General features: G+C 42.6%; 1 protein-coding gene across 1 annotated transcript; it reads right to left on the bottom strand.

Annotated features, from left to right (window-relative positions):
* Window positions 1–1855: 1855 nt before the first annotated feature.
* On the bottom strand, window positions 1856–17659 carry PKN3 (protein kinase N3; the record flags this gene model as incomplete). Its single annotated transcript, XM_079544643.1, has 22 exons — window positions 1856–2068; window positions 2671–2751; window positions 3260–3367; window positions 3619–3761; window positions 4304–4380; window positions 4717–4779; window positions 4869–5045; window positions 5402–5493; window positions 6069–6135; window positions 7121–7197; window positions 7961–8072; window positions 8679–8865; window positions 9822–9897; window positions 10863–11006; window positions 11480–11589; window positions 11826–12017; window positions 12426–12621; window positions 12992–13143; window positions 13238–13367; window positions 13475–13638; window positions 14136–14418; window positions 17639–17659. 22 exons carry the CDS (start codon window positions 17657–17659, stop codon window positions 1856–1858), a joined length of 2865 nt encoding a protein of 954 aa, XP_079400769.1.
* Between the last annotated feature and the right edge of the window lie 2636 nt (window positions 17660–20295).

The following is a 20295-nucleotide window of genomic DNA, read 5'->3' as shown; positions in this document are numbered from 1 at the left end:
GCAGAATGCACTCAGAGCTAATGAGCACTCAGGAAAGAACAGTATAGGGTCATAGAGTCACTAATACAACGTGATAGTCCAAAAGCAGACTGAAAATGCAGACTTCTTTTTAACCAAACCCAGAGTCTGTAACCTGCATCCAGAGCAGTGTGTTCAGAGAAGGTCATAAAGTTCAAGGCACAGCGCTGTGCTCTTTGGTAATTCTCCTGTATGTGCACTGGAATGGTAGTTTATGGTACTTTTACTATAAAAGTATTAAACAATTACGTACGCCTTGTTTGTTTCTTTTTGCCTCTCTTTCTGAAACTCACCTTCTAGGTTTCACCTGAACTAACAACCCACTGGGCTTAACGTTCTGAAGAAGTCCTCACCTGAAAAAAAAGGGAAAATCACAAAACAACTGCAAGGCCATAAGCAAGCCAACCATTACATTCAACTGGTAGAGGAAGATGTGTATCCTCCTTTAATTGTGCAGAGCAGAAGGTTGAAAGTGTGTTTATATGCTGGAAGTTTCAGCAGCAGTTATACTTGGCTCTGAAAATAGGAAAACAAGGCTCAGTGAATTACGTGTTTTGCACAAACATATGCTCTTACTAAAGCTCTTAAATGTCTCTGAATTCTGAAGCACTTAACCCAGGCAACTCACAAGCTGCTTCTTATCTCCAAAAATAGCACAATTGTATTAGTTCAACTTCTGTCTTCCTCTGCTGAAGAAAACTGAAAGAATAAGAGCTTTGTGTCCCTATTTGTCTTCAGTGGAATGCTTCATTTCTATACATGCTTTCCTTTTTTAGCCAGCAAGCTAACATTATGAATTAAAGAGAAGAAAATGAATCTAACCAAGTTTAATTACAAAGTATGCTGCTAGGCAAATTAGATCAGCTTAAACATCCTGATTTTCCAGCACTAACACTGTCAATATTTAACTATTCCAAAAAAGATACAGGATATACACATTGATGAACTACTGCAGAGAGACAACTTGACTGCAAGCATTGGGATGTGACAGCTGAGCTTACCATGCAATATGTACACAGATAACTTGGGATGGAAGGAAGGAAGAAAAATATTACCATGACATTTACAGAGAAAAATAAAATCCTGTCTATTGAGTTTAGTATGGGTAGCAGTGATCTGAAACATTCACCTAACACCAAGGAGATGAAAAGCTGAGACTTCATTATAAGGAATAGTATCTTTATTTTAAAAAAGAAAAAAAAAGAAAAGAAAGCATGTGCAAAATGGTGGCTTCTTTATGTTATTAAAATCCATATCTATGATTTCACATCCTGAAAGAAGCATAAAGAGTTTTGTTTTGTTTTTACTTAAGATACATCACTGGGATCATTACCAAACTCAAACATCATTACTTCAGTTGTGTTAAAATCCATTCCTTCTCTGCCATACACGAGTGGCAACAGGAATAAAATCATTACAAAGGAGCACTGCATATCTCTTCTAGAAAACAGGAGAGAAGTGCCCATTCTCCCTGCTATTATGTAACCCAAAAGAGCTGCATTCCTTTGGCTTTTTGTAAAGAGTAACCTGGGAGGCAGAGAGGATGCATTAAATCATTAAATTAAGTTCAGATTAAATTCCAAATTACTATATATACATATTCAGTGGCAGCACAAGACACATCCAGTCAAAAGTGAACTTCTCAAAGGTAATTCATATCCAGTACTCCTCCAGCAAGCGAGGCTGAAAAAAGCACAGCAGAGTAACAGCTTGCAGAGCACTTCACCACTACCCCTTCTATGAAGTTTGTTGACTTTGCCATTGCCCATGCCAAGTCCTCTCTACGCCCTCTCAAGATGGTAACAATTTATTTGTTCATGTTTCTTAAGCACAGGAATCAAGCATACAAAAGGTGTTTGGAGACAAAGTCGAAGTCCTTGAAGACAGCCTGCTCCTTACGGGTTAGGAGAGCAACCTCCTCTGGAGGAGTCAGAATTGGCTTCTGTGATGTAAACTCTTCATCAAAGTTGCTAATGTCTGTTGGATCTTTTAGAGTGGGCACAAAAGGGGGCTTCAGAGTCCTGGCATACAAAGCATCCCAATCCATTTCCTGTAAGAGAAGGAAGTGAACAGGCCAGGCTGACATTATTTATGAAACGTGAAGTTAAAATGAAGGGAAAAAACATGGCAAAGCAAACAATGTGGTTGGTGCAGGGCAGGTAGTACAGAGATTCAACAGCACCTGGAGGAATGCTAACACCTTTGCTTAGAGCAAACATATGCCACTGACCAAATGTGTCTTTAACCCCAACTTCTCTTAGGATTCTTGTATATTCTGCAAATGTAGGGGCCACCAACTAGACTGGATGGCAATATCTGTCATCACTAGACCACATCTTTGTCTGCTGCAGTTTGATTTATAACAGTATTTGGTGATAGCTTAAAAGAAATGTATATTCATACATAGAAGCAGCACAATCTGGAATAACAAGCTGGTCCTGGAAGCTTACAGAGCCCAGAAAACACACTTAGGGGTGCCATTGCCAACATGAATTGAAACACTAATGCCTGAATAGAGCAAGGAGATGCAACAGAAGCTGCCGCTAAGATCTCACTGATAAATAATGGAAATTTGCCTCCGTAGCAGCAGAAAGCAAACCACTCTCATCTCAAATACAAGAGCTAAGGAGGAGGAATAAAGTGAATTCCTACCTTAAAAAAGGGCTGGATTTTAATCTCTTCTGCATCTTTTTCCCCTGCTCCCAGTCTACGCTCTGGACACTTTCGAAGAAGCTGCAGGAAAGATCAGTTCAGAATTAAATAACTGGAACAAAGATGGGCAAAACAAACATTCCGAAGATTAAAAACTGAAAGAGATGAACCAGCTCCTCAGTATTTTCTCATTCACTTTCTCTGCAGCAAAGTCAAACTGCTAGTAATAGCTCAGACATAGCTCCTTGTGAACAACTTGTCAGTGACATGCACAGTACAAACTGGGTGTAGAATCTCATCTTAACTGTGCACCTGTAACTACCAGGTTACATTCAAAAAATCAAATCAAGCCACTTTCAGTGAATGACTCCAATGCTTCTGTCTTTGAATCAACACTTCACTATTTCAGAGTTGGCAGCAACAGACCTCAGTGAGAAGCTGCCTTATTCATGCTCAAGCTGAAGAGCAGCATTTATGTAAAGAGAAGGAAAAGTATACATAAATGTTAAGTGTTTCTTTAATCCATGTAATTTTACTTATGGTAAAATACAAATTCCTCAGGCACCCAGAGACCCCTCAAAGCCATTACCTTACGGATTATAGAAAGTGCCTCTGATGAAAGGAATCGTGGATACTGGACTTCATCATTGACAATGCTATCAAAGACTTCTTCCTCATCATCTCCAGGAAATGGTGACTGCAATTGTGACAATTTTTAATTTAACATACATGGCATCCATTCCTTGCTCATATACAGGAAGGAGAATAGCGAGGAGTTGTAGAGATCAATTATTCTTTGGCAAGCACAGAAAAATTATCTAAATACCACAGTATTATTAATAACTAATAAATAGTTGGCTACTTTCATCAAAATTTTATCTCAGGTGATCAGATACTGCTCTGCCCAACACTGCGTGATGAGATTCTCTAAGAGACACGCGATCTTACCTCACCAACAAGCATCTCATAAATGAGCACACCCAGTCCCCACCAGTCTACTGCCCGAGTGTATGAGATGTCTGTGAGGACTTCTGGAGCCAGAAATTCAGGAGTACCACAGAAGGTGTTTGTGCGGTCTCCAAAACCTATTCCTGCAGGACAAGAACACTCTTGTCAAATCCAGCACATGCTTCTAAATAGATCTCATGCAGTCTCATCTTCTGAAAGCAATAGATTTCCTCTTGATGATTTGTTGTTAACCATGCAAGGGCTCTCATCAGTGCTTGCAAATACTAATGAGCATGTATGATACCTCAGATCCCCAACAACTCTGAATAGCAATTCAGACAATGCTTAAATAAGCAACTCAATCAAGAAAACCTGCAGAGTCCACTGTTCATTTACTTAAGTACATATCCTGTAGCATCCTATGTCCTTGCTTCTTTCAGCAGAGAAGGACACTGTAAACTGCTTCACAAGATACCTGAAGAGCAAAGGGCACTCTTTCCAAGTTCATCATGGGCAGACAGGTAACATTTGTTTATTTTTAAGTGGAGATGAATACATGTTTATTTTAAGTGGAGATGAAGTTACATACAGCCACCTGGTACTCCTATTTGTGAACACCTTACCAAAGCCCAGACCCTAAACTTTGTTCTGATGCTTAAATATTGGCTTCATCAAAGGAACTCACCTTCCTTACACAGTCCAAAATCTGCAATCTTCACAAATCCTTCAGCATCTAAAAGCAGATTATCCAATTTCAGGTCCCTGTAAGCAAAGAAGGGGGTGAAGAAAATGGTGGATGAAGTCTGAGGACTGCCATCCAACAGACTCTTTTGCATGAGGCAGAAACCAGATGTTCATAAAAAGAGTAAGTATCTACAACTACTCTACATTCAGTTCAAACCACATATTATTTGGAAGATTCCCCTCAACTTAGTGATGCTTTCCTCTTAATGAAAGCCTCACAAAGCAGCTTAGAGATGGGAAAAATAAAGACAAAGACTAGAGACCTCAGCAAGACAGCTCCAGAGATGCAGCTACAGGAAAAAATAAACTTTCAAGTTGCTTAACTGTCTTATATTTGATTTTTCACTGCATTACCTATAAACAATTTTCTTCTCATGCAGAAATTGGAGTCCCAAGACTACGCAGGCTGTGTAAAACCTAGCAAAGAGGAACAGTTATCAGGAAAAATATATGAGAACCAAGTTAAACACTTACAATGCCTGGAAACTAGGTTAATTGTAACTCACTGTGCTGTATGCTCTGCAAAAACATCTTCATGTATGCGCATCATCAGATCACCTCCTGGAGTGTATTCCATCACAAAACAAGCATGATGAGGTGTTTGGAAACATGCAAACATGTTCACAAGGAATGGATGATCAGAAGAATTGACCACCTCAAATATTCGCTTCTCACAGTTCAAGCTGCCAGGATTCAAAGAATTAAAATGTCAGTGTTAAAATTTGGCAGAAACACCTGTTTCAAGAAAGACAGAATGAAGATAAAATCTTTACCTCTTATGATATGGAAATAAAAAGTGTGGTTATTACAATATTTGTCTTATATGCTTCCAAGCCTTGAATTTTAGATTGTTCTTCAGGTGTGTATTATTGCACCAGAAGCTAGAAAGTGGAGCTGTTGTAAGTTCCTTTATTCCTGATTTTAGATACCCCAGCCTTAAGGTCATCCAAAACATTAATAGTACTAAGACTAGTATACGTCATACCTACAGATTACAGATGTGATAATGTATCATTGGCAATTGTACCACAAAGCTCACCTATCAATTTCATCTCTCCTAATGATATCTTTTTTCTTCAAGGCTTTGATAGCATACAGCTTCCCAGTTGCTTTGTATTGGGCCAACAGTACCTGAAAGACAACAAAAATGCTGTACTCCAAACAAATTGTTATTTCTTTGTTGGATTACTTTGACTCCCACTGACAGAACCTATTTCCATCCACTTCAAACAGCCATTCTTAATACAGGCTCAAGCAGCTCCAAAAATGGAGCTCTTTTTCCCTACTCTTTGAGCTGCTGCAGTCCAGAAAGACATCACTGTAAGTTATGGTCTGTTCAGAAACAGCAGTATTGCAGCTGGTCCTGTGTTTTAAAAGCACCTCAATACTCTTACAGCAAGGACCTGTACGCACACTTTGTGGGAATCACACTATTCCACCAATGATCACAGTGATAATGGAAAGAGTGGTAACACTGTGCTCCATTAGATAGTTTGGCACTCCCTGGAGGGTCTCCTCCATGTTTTGAAGCCACAAATCTTCAGGACTTTTGGCTGTTATCAAGAGTACCAGCTGCTTGTGGTTTTGCTTTGTACATCTGCAGTGCAACACATCTCTGCAACATTTCTATTCAGACTCTGAGGCAGAGGCCCACCTTCACAACAGCAGCCCTACAGCCCGTCATAAAGAAAGCACTTCTACACTACCTTCCCAAAATGGCCACGTCCCAGCATGGCGATGCAGTGAAAATCCTCAAGATGAACAGCCCCTTTCCTGAAGACAAACAAACAAGATTTGCTGAGACAATAAACAAAAGATGCAGAAACAGAATGCAGATGAGTGTGCATTTGTGTTAGAGGAAGAAGCTCAGTACAGCAAAAGGCAAGGTGAACACCTGCCACCTCGGCTGAAATCCTGAGAAGTTAGGCCTGCTGTTCGACCACTGAAGTGTACTTCTCATAACAAGATGAGTTCTCCCACATCCCCCATCCTTGGGAGAGTAAAATTCAGATTTGCCAACACTCCTTTCAGCAGGCTCATCAGTGACTGTGACAACCAGCCATGAACATGTGTGTCAAGTGCCAGGAGGACAAGGGAATAAGAAGAGAAGTTCTCAAACAGGAATTGGAAATGAAACAAAGGGAGACAACAGACATAAGATGTTGCTAGGGAAATAAAAAAAGAGATTCTATAGAACATTACATCAGCTACAAGGTGTTACCAGGGAAACTCAGACCACAGAATTGCTTGGAAATAATTTAAAAAACAAAACACCCACCCTCAAAAGCTTTACACCAGGATCAACTTTAAAAGGTAGCAGATGCTCTATACTCCTCCTGAGAGTGAAATGAAGGAAACAAGAGTTTCCAGAGAGTTCAGAAACGAGTGTTTCTGAAATACATTTCTTACAATTCTACTTTGGTGTGTCTAAATGCACTATACTGTAAAATTTTAACACAAGGAAGCACTGGAAGACAGTTAAGTGACTTTTGTTCCTACTAACATCGGTTATTACGTTGTAAAGTCTATTAATAGGCTAAGTAATGGGATTTAATGAGCAAGCAAGGGCTAGCAGACACTTGGAGAAGTAAAGTTCAGAGCAGACTTTTCATGGTATTGCCCACAAACAGCACTGAGAATCTGCTGCTGAGAAACCAAAGCATATCTTCAGTAGAATTTTTGTACTCTATGCTCAGAAATTTCAGCCCAGTGCTTCTTTAATCTGTGACCCAAGACATCTCATGCTGCCCACTGTTACCTTGGAGATGCCTGGATTGCAAATTCTGTTAAAGCAGAGCTGCAAGTCTTCTCCTCTACATGCAGCCTCTTCAGACACTAGGAACAGAGAGAAAGTTGCAGAATGTAATTCTCTGGAATCACCAAATCAGGTGTAGACACCCTGATCCAAATTTCCTCTGGTGTAACAATACGACATGACAAGTACTTGAAGTTGGTCATCACCTCTACTTGGAGGAAAGCAGCATCAACAACAAAGGTTGTCTGTGGTTACACAAAACTGCTATCATGTATGCTTTAAAAAGTCTAGGAAAAAATATTTTCTTTATAGAAAAAAAAAAAAAAGACATTTCAAGTGTCTAAAAGAACCACAGTGATTAGAGAATGCAGACTCCTCTATTTTCAAAGCCAAAGAAGAAATGGATTAGACATGGTTGAACACAAGTCATTACACATTATATCACTCAGAGCAATTTTCCTGTTCCTTTTTCTCAGTAAGTGAGAGCTTTTCCCTCTTTTTGCCCAATTTTTTTTTAACATTTTCATCTGGTCCTAAAAGCCTGTTGAACCCTATTTTTCATTCATAGATATCTATTGGGTACTTCTGCCCTGAATTGCCAGTGCTGACCTACCTCTCATTTTGCAAGAAAAGCAATATGTAACTAAAGAAGAGCTGCAAGACTTTCGTGAAGACTCCATGCCAGAATAACTTACTGGGCTCTCAAACCTTGGAGACCAATCAGCTCAGCTGATGAGGAGGCAACTGTCAAAAGTACAGGTAATTTCTCCAGTAATAAATTAGAATTGGGCCTTGAAAGAATATGAACCAACAAATAAAAGTCTCCCTATTGGCACAGATTACCGGAGAATCTGCAGGAGATGGTGTTGGTTCTTTGGACTTGGCCATCAGAAAGAGACGTGGAGGCTTGGGTGGTGCTTCATCATCATATGTAAGTTTTGCCACAGGAAAGTCACTGAGTTTGTAAGAAAAAAAAAAGAAGAGATTGCCTTAGAACAGAGCATTATATGGAAACACAAATATATCACCTTTAACATGTAAGCAAAGTGTATTTCAGGCCAATTTAGTGGACAAGAGGACCATTTGATTCACACCACAAGTGTGTGAAACATCAACAAGAAATATGCTCTTCTACATAAAGGAAAACTATCTATTAAGATGTTGATGATTCGACTCGTTACTTTTGAAAATCTGCTTTCTTGTTTTCTGCATCATAGTGCTTAGTTATGGCCACTTCTATACCCACAGTTCTCACTGCAGAGGAAAACAAAGTTGCTGAAATTCCCCTTGCTCTGGAGCACGCTGCTTATTGGGACGGTGATTTTGGAAATTGGTTCAGCTGCCAACAATAAATCAGGAGGAACCACAGAACGCTGAGCAGCCCACCAAGCCCACTTCATTTCAGGCAGCATCAGCTTTTCTTAAAATCCTGAATTAAGTTCTACAGATACAACTTTCATATGAATATATTTTTTCACCTCAGTAAGGTGCAATAAAATTTTAAGGTGTATTCTATGCCCATTCCAGAGTGTCATACAGCAATACTCAGAACATGACTTACCTACTCAGCTTGGTTATTGAGTTGACATGATTTTGTAGAGGAACTGGAGAGAAATCTGCATTCATGGAATCATGAAGTGGGGGACTCAGAGTGCTAATGGAACTACATGGAGGGAGGAAGCTCATCATCAGGCGACCCCAAGCAGCAACACTGATGTTCATTTGAGGAGCTCGGAGAAATTCTTTCCCTGAAGGTATCATGGTTAAAACATTGCTGAGATTACAACGTACAGATTGCAGTCTGATGAACTGTTAGATTACCATTATCACCCCAACACCCGTGGGCTTACCGAGAAAATGGAAATGCACTCTGCAGAGAATGAGCTTTCTTTTAGGGAATGAAGCCAAATCATGATGATGAAATAGATCCATATAACATCATAACGACCCTCAAACAGAAGCCTCATAAAATGTATTTTTTTATTATTTTATTTTAAGCCAAGTTTTCTTCTATTTGTACACTGTATTTTAATCACTCAGCCTGTTAACAGAAAGCTTCTGAAAATATCTCAGAAACAGTATAAAGCTTTCGGGACCCTTTTATTATTTTTACCACCTCCATAAATACAAAATCAAGTTTATCCCCACTGCCAAGAATCCTCTGTATGTAAAATCTTACCTTACTCAGCTTCATGGAAAAAAAAAAGTTGCAGACTAAAAAGAAAGTATGTGAGTTATTCCAGTCCCTAGTCTGACATGCCAGTTCCGAAGCCTTGACAATCAGTAGCCTGTTCATGTTACAGTCTTCTATGATTTAGATCTTTCCAGGAAGTTTTCCAATACCTGTCCTTTCCTCAGTAACAACATTGCTGGGCAAATTAATACAGCTCAAGTGCTAGATCTTGCTAGGAAGTCTGTTAAATAGTAGTAATTGTATCTTCCTAACACTGGTAACTGTGAATAGAAACAGTGCAAAAATATCACATCATACACTATGCTGCAACCAGACAGCTTGAGCTCTTTGTGACTGAAATTATAACATAATAATGAAATCCACCTACTCACACACAGTAATTAGCAAGCATTTTAACGTGTCTCACAAAGTTAATGTGATAGGAGCGCATGGCAGACTAGTTGTGCAAACTCCTGCCCTCACCCACACACCCCAGATAGTCAGTTCCCTTTCAGTTCTAGAGGAGCTCACCTTTCTGTTTGGGGAAAATACGTTTCTGTCGCTGCAGCTTTGGCTTTCTCTCAATGACAGGATTACAGAACATCACCTGTCAGAGAGGCAAAGGGGATTTTTCAAAATAGTGCATTTACACTGCGAATGCAAACTTGCACACACACTCTCTCATCGAATTCTCCATTCATATATTTTTGGTAAGCTAGGAATCACTCCCACAGATTCCAGATCATGTTATTCTAGCTTCCCTGTCTAAACATCTGCTATTTCAACTGTGGTTGGAATTTTCGGTGTCTTGGAATGAAGAAAACCCAAAAACTTGAGACCAATTCATATCCTAAATAAAATTAATCTAACTCAAAACTATACATTAAAAGCTGCTTTATAATTCAGCCATTTGTCAGGTGAGAAAAAAAAAAAAAAAAAAAAAAAAAAAAAAAGTAGCAGTCCATGGCACAAAAATTATATTAAAAAAAAAAAAAAAAAAGAAAAAAAAAAGTCAACCACTAAACACAAAAGACAGGAGGTAAATTTTGGTCCATAAGGTCAAGATCCTGCTTGTGGAAAGTTAAGCATGGAATCTTTCATCACAACACAAACAAAAAAGCACTGTAGCACGTAAAGGATTATCTGGATGATCTCTTCACGGATAGCATTTAACTTTTATTACTAACTTCAGAAAGATGGTAAAATAAGTATACCCAGAGGGAATATTGAACTCTGATTCTATAGCCTGTGTAATTCAAACCTGACCATTAAGCTCTACGTCTAACTAAAGTGTCACCAATGACTCATAATGAAAGCAAATACAAAAACAATGGTTTTCACAGTGCACACACGTAAGCCCAGAGGAGTAGCTGAAGTGTCACTTCAGGGTATGCCTTATAATATCATGTTGCTCCTTATTCGTATGTGTGATATTGATGGAGAAGTATTTCAGGTGTCACTCTACCCTTCTAGATTATTACTCCTTCTGTTCCTTGTATACTGGGTTGAACAGGCAGGCACCCTGAACTGACAGATTTCTCTGAAAAAGAAACAAAAAGTTGACATTTCTACCTCTGCAAAAAGCATTCCTTGGGGTTCAAGCAAGAGGCACATCCCATGGCGTTCATTATCGAGGAAATCATCCAAACGCAAGAACTTCACTGCACACAGTTCTCTCCAGTCTCTCCAGTAAATTGAAATTTCGAGTTCACGAGACTAGAGGGAATGGGTGGTGGGTGGTGGAGACAAAACAGCAGAAGAGTTACGTGCTGCCCCACGATCCGGATGAGCCACACACATGCTGCTGTTAAATTTGGTTAACTAGACAGTGTGCATAAGAAACTTGTTCATCCTTCTGCTCCCCCTCTGCCTCTGACATTTTCAGATCTTCCCAGCTACAAAACCTTTCGGAGATGGCTGCTTTTGCTCCACATTTCAGGTATCTTTCTTAGAGTCAATTTGCTAGTAAGATAAAATAAAACTGCTTAGATACAGAACAAAGGACAACAGATGTTGTTCAGGCTGAATTTCTGCCAGAGATGCACTGCCTTGAGGGGAAGACTAAGATAACTGGTACATAAAAGGACATGGAGACAGTGCTGATCAAATGGAATTGCAACTAAACGAGCAAATCGAGTAAGGTGAAATGGAAAAACAAACACAACTCAGGAAAACTTAAGCCATCTTACCCTATCTAGCTCGATGACAAAGCTCTGGTCCCATGCCTGGTTATTTACTGGCCCCCAGTTTGTTTGGCCTACAACTTTATTGTCCACTTTGAGCACAGCAAGGACTTCATCTGGACAAAGGAGAAAATGTGGATTACAGTCTTGTACACTGCTATAGAACTAAAGATAAATCTCTCATGCTGAAGGTGACTATCCCAACCAAATATAATTTCCTGGAGATAGCCTGGAGGATTAGATACAACGCGACTTAGTTTTGCAGCCTTGTACTAGGATGATGCAGTACTCAGAAGAGAAGCCCTTTGCCCCCAAGTGCCACTCACATCCCAGCAAGGAGCCTCATACTCACTACACAGCTCTTCGTTTCGCAGGTACTTTCCTGCAACACCACGACCATGGATACCCAGGCCAACTCTTGTTAGGGAAAAGGACTTCAAGTCTCCTGGGCTGCCGCAGATGGGAGAAGAACCAGCCACCCTGGAACGGCCAGGAACATTTTCCAGTAAATCCTGACATCCCATCAGTCTCACTTCCAACGTTCCTGAGGAATTTTAGGAGAGTAAAGAATGTTATTCCATAAAAGACAACAGTGATTCCAGTTAATCTATCCTCATACGGATCCAAGAATTTCTCAGATTCATTATTCTTTGGCTAATATAGCTTAAATCTGCCCCAGGTTAGAATAACAGAGCATAGAACAGTCCAGTTGGAAGCAACCCACAGAGATTAACAAGTCCAAATTCCTATTTAATAGAGGAAATATATTTAATATATTAATCAACTACTAACTCATACGATCAGAAAGCTTTTAGTAGCATAGGAGAAAAAAGTCTCATTCATAGAAGATCAAACGTCCACATAACAAGAGGCATTACAACTATTAGAAGAAATGCAAATCATTTTTAATTTCATCTTCTCCACAACAAGATGCCACACAGGATGTACGTACCTGTAAGGGCTGTAGGTTTGATGACTGAAGTGGGATGGATAATGCCACGCTGAGCTCCCAGGGAAGAGGTATTCACTAATTCCTGCTTGATGAGTGCTCGTTTTGGGTGATCTGGAGAAAGCCCACTAAGCTGACGTTCCAAGGACAAGCGCAGCAGGTCAATCTTCTGAGAGGACTCTTGCAAACGACCCTGAGCCTAGCAATATAAAGCAGAACAGAAAGCAGGCAGAAGTTTTCAAAGGAACAGCTCCAGTCCAGGTACTGTCCCTTTATGAACAGCTAGAGTTGGTCTCAAAAAACGTGCTGATAACATCTTAATAACAAAGAACTTGAGGGAATATTTTCCAACAGATCCTGACTGCGCCATCGGTGTCTAAGTAGTTTCTAAGTAGTTTCACCAAAGCAAGGAATTTCATCCCTGGAAGAGAAAGTGATCCCAAACAGTCTGTTCTCACAGTCAGGAATTTGCCAAATTCACAACTTATGGTTAGTTCTGCTCATTCAGGCTAAATCACTGGTGTTGAGGCATGAAACTGCTCTTTAAGAAGACCTGAATAAGCGCTTACCTCGGCCAAAAATTTGCGATCTTGTACCCGACTCCCTCCCAGGATCTTCAGCACATTTTTTGCCCCCTCAGCTACAGCAGCTTCAATGCGCAGACGATGCCTCAGTTCCTCAATGCGCAGCTCCGCAGCATTGATGGTGGCTCCCAGCCTCACTGGGTATTTGGGAGATAAAATACAGTGAGGCTCAAAATAGACTATTCTGGATCTTTGTGGCTTTGGCCACATCTTCTACTTAACACACCCTACCTGCTGGATCCACCGTATCTTCCATCCCTCCTGCTGACTGAGACACCTTCACGATGTGCATGCGGATAATTTCAATCTTTGTCTTACTATCCTGAAGCATCTGCTTAGCTGTAGCCAGCAGCTTCCGCTCCTGCCAAACAGAAAGCATGTGCAGAGGAAGGACCATGATCATTAAAACTAGATTATGGCCTTGTGTTCAGCTAAGGAGTGAGATGCTACCTGCAATAAGGATCATACCTTGGATGTTGCACTTGAATACATCTGGATCATATTCTCAGCTCCTTGCTTGACTTTCATTTCAACATGCAGCTGCTTTTTCAGAGCTTCAACCTTCCTTGCCATGGGATCTGGGTTTCTTTCCCAGAGGCAAGGGTCAGGAGATAAAGATCCATCTGTACAAACTATGTCATAAACATAATTAATTGTCTTTTCTTGAGTTCTTTCACTGCATGGTTCTAAATGATTCCACACAAGAAGGTTAAGTTACAAAGTAACACATAAGAAGGTCTCTATTCTCTACAAAACTGACTGCAAAATATTGTTTCAAATGAAGCTTAAGTTTCTAAGTATTTCTTTTTATCAGTGAACTACTCCTACCAATCACTCTTTCAATTTTATACTCATTCACATCCCATAAGGTACTTAAATGTTTAACTGCCTAGAAACTCCATTCAGATCCCTCCAATTTCACCTACAGCCTGCTCCTAAATATCGTTCAAGCCCACCATTCTTCCCTCTACACTACTCTCTCATGTTGCCTGACTCCTTTCACCTCAATTGCCTCCATTCCCAACCTTTTACCACACCGATTATTTCATCAGCTGAATACCAACAGGCAAAATCCCCCCTAGCATTGGAGCACCACGAGATTTTCCCTCAGCCGTGACCCATGGCATACCTGTCTTATTGTCCTCCTTGTCAGTTATTACAATCCTCGCATTCAGCTCCTGAAGTTCCCAATGAAGTTGCTCTAGTTTGCGGTTGGAGGATTTCAGCACGTGCTCTATATGAGCAAGATTTTTTCTGTCTGTTGTTGCTTTACGCAGGTTTTCTGCTCCCTCTTTAATTTTCAGTTCTTTCTGTATAGCACGACGAAGCAGTTCCTTCTCACCCTCCAGTTTTTGCTGGAAGCTTGGATCCATTAAGTTCACACCATTGCCCAGCTGCAAGAGACAGCTGCCCTGCAATCAAGCAGCATTGGGCAAGAGGATTTCAATGAAATGACCCAGTTTAACCTCCTTTTTGAGGATGAAGCAACACACTTATAAGATTCCACTCTTTCGTTTCATTTAGAAAATGGTTCACACAAACTGAAGCTCATCTTTTCATGAAGTTTTCAAGACTTAGATTCAAATTCCAGAGAACAAAATGCAATTTTGATCATCCTGTGCTGTAATTTGGCTTTAAATCATAGTGGAAACAAACCTCCATCTTACTTTTCTTTTTGGTTATTTAATGGCTACATAAATCTTTGTTCCTACAGTATCAAAGCTTAACCAATATTTGCCCTTGTCCTGACCACGTTTTACTGGTACCATACAGTAAATACAGATTATGTGTCCAAAGACACACAGCTAACTGTTAGAGGCGCTACAGAACGTCACAACCGCGCATCAACTCAAAGCTGTTGCCCATTTCCCACATGAAGAAGATAAACATAACCCCCACAGCAGTTGCTTAAAAACGAGCAAGCAAAGAATAAGCTTAACTTCCAGCTGTGTCTGAAAAGGGAAGCAGCCTGCTGTCTCAACCTGTGGTTTACAGGCAGCAAGGCCACTTAACGCGTTGCATTTCGCAGCCACCACATTTGCTCTGGGCTTTGTTTTGCACTGTTTTCAACACACCTTGTTCTGCTCAGATATGCCTCAGCAGCAGCTCCGGACAGAGGTGTTCTGAATACAAACTCTGAACCTTTGAACCTGCACAGTATAGGCAGAAGCATCTAAAGTATATCTCACTCACCAAACAAGCACTGAATTTAAACAGCAGCTCTTAAAATTTTATCCAGAAGGATGCTACCTAACACCTGGAGAAACAGATGAAAACAAGAGGCTGTGCTTCTCTCTTCTACACAAGAAGTGGCTTTATGGCATTAAGAGCATTTAATATCTTAATGTAGCATGGTCACATTCCCCACTTAAATGCAAAAGAAATGGTTGCACAGCCAAACTCCCCTCCACCAACCAACTGGGTACCACACAACCACACTAAAGACAGAACTCAGGAATCCTGACTTGCTTTCATATTCTTTAATTGGTTGACCACATTCCCAACAATAAACCACACTGGTTTTGCATTACTCACATACACTGCTGCACTTTAAGTGTGCTGTGCACCCAAAGCCCATGCCACTCATAGAGAAACAAATAATTATTCAATCATACTCTTTGTATATTTTGTTACACATCTCAAAGACCCAAACCAACATCCTCGACCAGTTCGTAATACAATTTCAGCCCAACAGCAAAATAATGAAAGAACTAAAAGGAAAAACAAATCTATTTTAAATTTGGCCTAAAACCAAGTTGGGTCTGCAAGGGATACACTATAGCCATAATAGGAATTGTTCTAATTGGTAGCAAAACAAAAAGGTTCAGATTAACATCCTGAGTCCAGGAAGTTCTCGCCCAGTTAGTAAAGCCAGGAACTAAGCCAGAGCTTTGAAAAACATCCAGGGTTTTGCGAGGAAGAACTTGAATCATGGAGTTCCTGAGTCACGGGCTCAGGCTCTACCAGCTCGAAGTTGGAAAATCAAAAAGCTCTTTATCCAGTTTGTAAAAAGCGACTAAAATTAATCTGCTGGTTACGTCTCAAAAAAAAAAAAAAAAAAAAAAAAAAAAAAAATCAGAAAAAATCAGGAAAAGCAGGCAGATTTATTTTCCATCCAAACTATGCAAATGGGGGTAAGCAATCCATCCTCTCCATCTGCACTGAGAATGAGTGGCTGATGCAAGATTTGTTCTGACAAAGGGTACCGAGTCCAGAAACCTGGATAGGGGCTCAGAGAACAGGTACAGTCCAGGCAGTAGTCAGGTCAGTTTCCCTTCAAGTCACTCTGCCAGCAGCTGGACGGAATGCACCACACTCATTTTCTAAACACAATTAGAATGTAAGCATGGCTTTATTGGGTCCTACTATCCTTCCATAGAGCAAGGATGCCTTACCATAGATACGGTTTGCTCCAGGAACGTAGAACATTCTATTCTGAGAAGGATAAGAAAGCTGCCTTTGCATTTGTGTTGATGCATTTTGCATTCTGACTGAGGAATGTCGGTGGGGTGTCGGGATGCCGCCACAGCCCACGTGCAGCTGTTCCTGGCTTCCCAGAGGTCAGCCTTCAGCTGAGGTCAGCCCTTCAGCACAGTCCAGGCGTACAACCACAGCTTGCACAGAAATACCCCCAGCTAGCTTAAATTAGCTCACTTTTGGTACCTTCACCTGCTACTGCTCACCCAGGACTTCAGCTGCACTCAGGTTGTGCTGAAGCATCCAGATAGCTTCCTAACCAGCAAAGATTTCAGCAGAGCCCAAGTTGCTCTTAGCCCTCTGGATTGCAGCTCTTGGGCCGCTACCCAGCCTGGCCATCAGCTCCAGCTGCACAAAGCCCAGCACAGAGCCGTTCTTCAGAGCCACACCACCAACTGAGACCGATCTACAGTTTGATGTAAGGAGGTGGAGGTGATGAGAGCATCCCCGCTGCAGACACACGTGTTCACCGCAGCAGTTTAAATCCCTTCTTCCACAGTAACTTCGTGCTGAGGCCCGCGTCAGGCAGACCACGTTAACCACATTTGCTCTTTGCAAGAAAAGGACACAGCTCGGTTTGAGAAAAAAAAACAAAAACAAACCGATTGCAGCCTGGAGCTGGTCCTCTTTCCAAAACTGAACGATGAGATTTTTGGCAAGCGGAGATCCCGTGTGGCTGCAGGACGGGGCACACCCGCAGCAATGGCACCGAGAGCTCTTTGTGCCGTCTCTCCATCACCGCTTGCCGAGATTCGGCTCGAAACGCCTCAAGGAGGAGTTCGTACCCCTGTGCCGGGGAGCTTACCCCAAAAACGGTGTTTTTCCTAGCGGGGAGCCGCGCACACCCTCCCACTCCAAGGAGGACCCCGCTTTCTTCCGCAGCACAGACCCCGATTCCCCGAGGAGCGCCGGGCGCTGCAGGCTGCCTGCCTGCCTTCTCCCTCCCCCGCCTCTCGCAGCGCCCGGGGCGCGGTTCCCGGGAGAGAGCCGCGATCCTCTCTGCCCACCGCCCCCTCCCGTGGGTTTCCGGCGGAGCACGGAGCCGAGTTTCCCAGGCGGGAGGATGGGGAAACCCCCCGAGAGCCCCCAGGACGGGGCCGAGGGACGCCTCGATGCCCCTCGCCTCAGTTTCGCCTCGCCCTTCGCGCCGCTCACCTGCGGGCTCCCCGCCGCCATCGCTCGGTGCTGCGCCGCCAACGACCGGCACTTTTTCAAACTTCAGCCTTCCCGGGAAGCGGCGCGGCCCCGCCAGCGCCCTCTCGCGGGGTCCGGGTCTGGGAAGTCCCGGCGGGCGGCTCTCGAGAAGCGGGGATCCTCCTCCCGCCCCGCGCGACGGCCGGCCGGGAGCTCAACCCTCCGCCCCCGCCCTGAGGAAACGGCCGGGATGGCGGCGGGAAAGAGAGGCGCGGCGCTCGGACGCTGAGGAGACCGAGGTACCTCCCGCCTCCATAGGCACCGGCAGCGGGGTTTTGTGGCAAAGTGACGTTACGGTGACGCCGTGACAGATCTTAGCTCCGGCCGTGCTCGGTTCGTGACATCTCCGGGCTGAAGCCGGGCGCAGTCGGTTGTGCTGGTTTTGCCGGCTGTTTGTAGTTTGCACGTAGGGCAACGTACAGCTCTGCTCCAGGGTCGGTGCTGCCCTGAAAAGGAGACGACGCCCATCTGACCGTGACCAACTAATCCTCCGTAGAGATGCCCCTCTCGGAGCAGGATCGAGACAACGCTGCTTCAGCTGAATATTTGGGACAAAAGTAACCCGAACCCATTGGCAGCGTTGCTACAAAATTCCAAGCGCTCCCTCAGCGCCATGCAGAGCTGAAATGCGGTGTATCGCATCCACCGAGACGCACCATCACTGCCTTCGGGTGGCACAAACCTCCCTTCAGATCCCGCCTCAGCAGCACTGTGTTATTTTTGCATTAATATGCTTTTTCAGCCCTGGAGTCATCCAGAGTTGATAGTATTCCCACGTACGTGCTTAGAAACAGGCTAATAAAGAGAATGCTTTTCTTTTATTTAATTAGAGCCGTTTTTCTAACATAAGCCCGTTGTAAATAGTCTACAAGTGAATAATTAGTGTAAGGAAACCACCAGAAAATGTAGAATTTAAATCTAGCTTAATCAAGTTGAATTAATGAAGCTTTAGACTTCTATAAAACCTTTGAACATGCTCCTGTTGTTAATAAAGTGAGTACATTAGATTAATATAAACCCTTCTGGAACCTGCTGCTATTTGTAACGTGGGCCAGGCTCTGTTTAGTGTTTAAGGAATGATTTTAATTAGACTCTTCATTCTGTGGAAGTACTAGGAAGGGAAAAGATGATTTTAGTTGGCTTTGGAGTTTCACAGGAGCAGTGGACAAACCTGTCCCATGTGTAGGGATTGAAGTTTAGCTCAGTGAGGTGCAGAGGTCAGTCTGCCCACTGCTGTGGTGGGGGCTTGTGGGGGGGCTTCCTCATTCTTTTTGGCCCTCTACCTTCCCCGTGAGGCTGGGGATCAGTGTGTGGAGCCTGGAGAGCTGTAAGAGTTGGCTGAATGAGTCCTACAGCCAGGAGCGATGGGGCTGGCAGTAGCCAACCCTCACAGCACACGTGTGCCCAAAGGCCGAAAGGGTCTGGCTGTGCTGGCAGCCCTCTGCCTCCCCCCCACTCAGAGATAGCCCTGCCCTCAAGGCTATCCCTTCTGCTATCCCTTCAGCTATCCCTTCTGTTCACCTCTCTGTCCCCTGGAAAATGTCACTGCTGAAAGCACAAAGTGCCCATCCAGCCCTTCCAACGTCCTGCTGGGAGGAGGCATTGAGTGGGCACCGGCCTGCCACCAGCACAGGGGCACAGAACAGCCTCCTACAGCTGCCAGCGATGCTCCCAGGCTCAACCACAGAGCAGTCCTGCTGGCCAGCAGCACCTGGGGAACAGCGGCAGCACACAGAGGTGCTGCTCCAGCCCTCGGGCACTGCAGAAATCCTCTGAGTAGCAGCACGGTCATTGCTGCACAAAGTGATGCTACTTTGCAGGCACTGGGTTTTAGGTCGTACAGGACTCCCTCCACTATAGAGCACGTTCACTCAGAGATGTGGGATCAAGAGAAAAGCCTTAGGAAACTCCATTTTAATCTGGGAAAAGGAGTGCAAGAGATTACGCAAAGATCTGCTCCCCTGCAGAAGCAAGCTTCTTGTTCCAGTGTCACTTGTGACCTCAGCTTTGCCATACTAGGCACCTGCAGTCCATAAAAAAGAGCAAACAACCTCCACTGAACAACGCAGTTTGGGACTAATAGCTGATTGTTTTGAAAAAGACTCTTAGAAATGGTAACATCAAGTTACAGTTAAAGGTACTTTAATTCCTTCCAATAGAAGGATAGCTTGAAGGTACATCAGAAGTGATTTCAGGTTTTCTTTTTGGGAGAGGAAAAAAAAAAAAAAAGAAAAAAGACATGGCTTCAAAATTCAGGAACAGTATCAGATAAACAAAGTGCTACCATTATGCACCTTTTGAAGTGGTACAAAGAGAAGCTTACAGATTCAAACAAATGGCATGAATGACTGAGAAATCGATTCAGATAATGCTTGTTTACAGGGACAACACCTGTATTGACAACTGAATAAGCATACATGTTAAAAAACCTATTTACACACATGGATGTATTTGCTTTCTTTTGGCACTAGAAATTACAGACAAAGGATTCAATTTTATAGCAATTAAATTTCAAACTTAAAATAACCTTCAAGTCGTTTAAGTCATTTAAGTACAGTAACTTTAAATTGTCACCAATTCCATATTTTAACCCTGGAAATTCAAGCCATAAAGCCTAA

This window comes from Tetrao urogallus (assembly GCF_951394365.1).
Source record: "Tetrao urogallus genome assembly, chromosome: 19".
Taxonomy (NCBI): domain Eukaryota; kingdom Metazoa; phylum Chordata; class Aves; order Galliformes; family Phasianidae; genus Tetrao; species Tetrao urogallus.
This window is presented reverse-complemented; position numbering and strand designations above follow the sequence as displayed.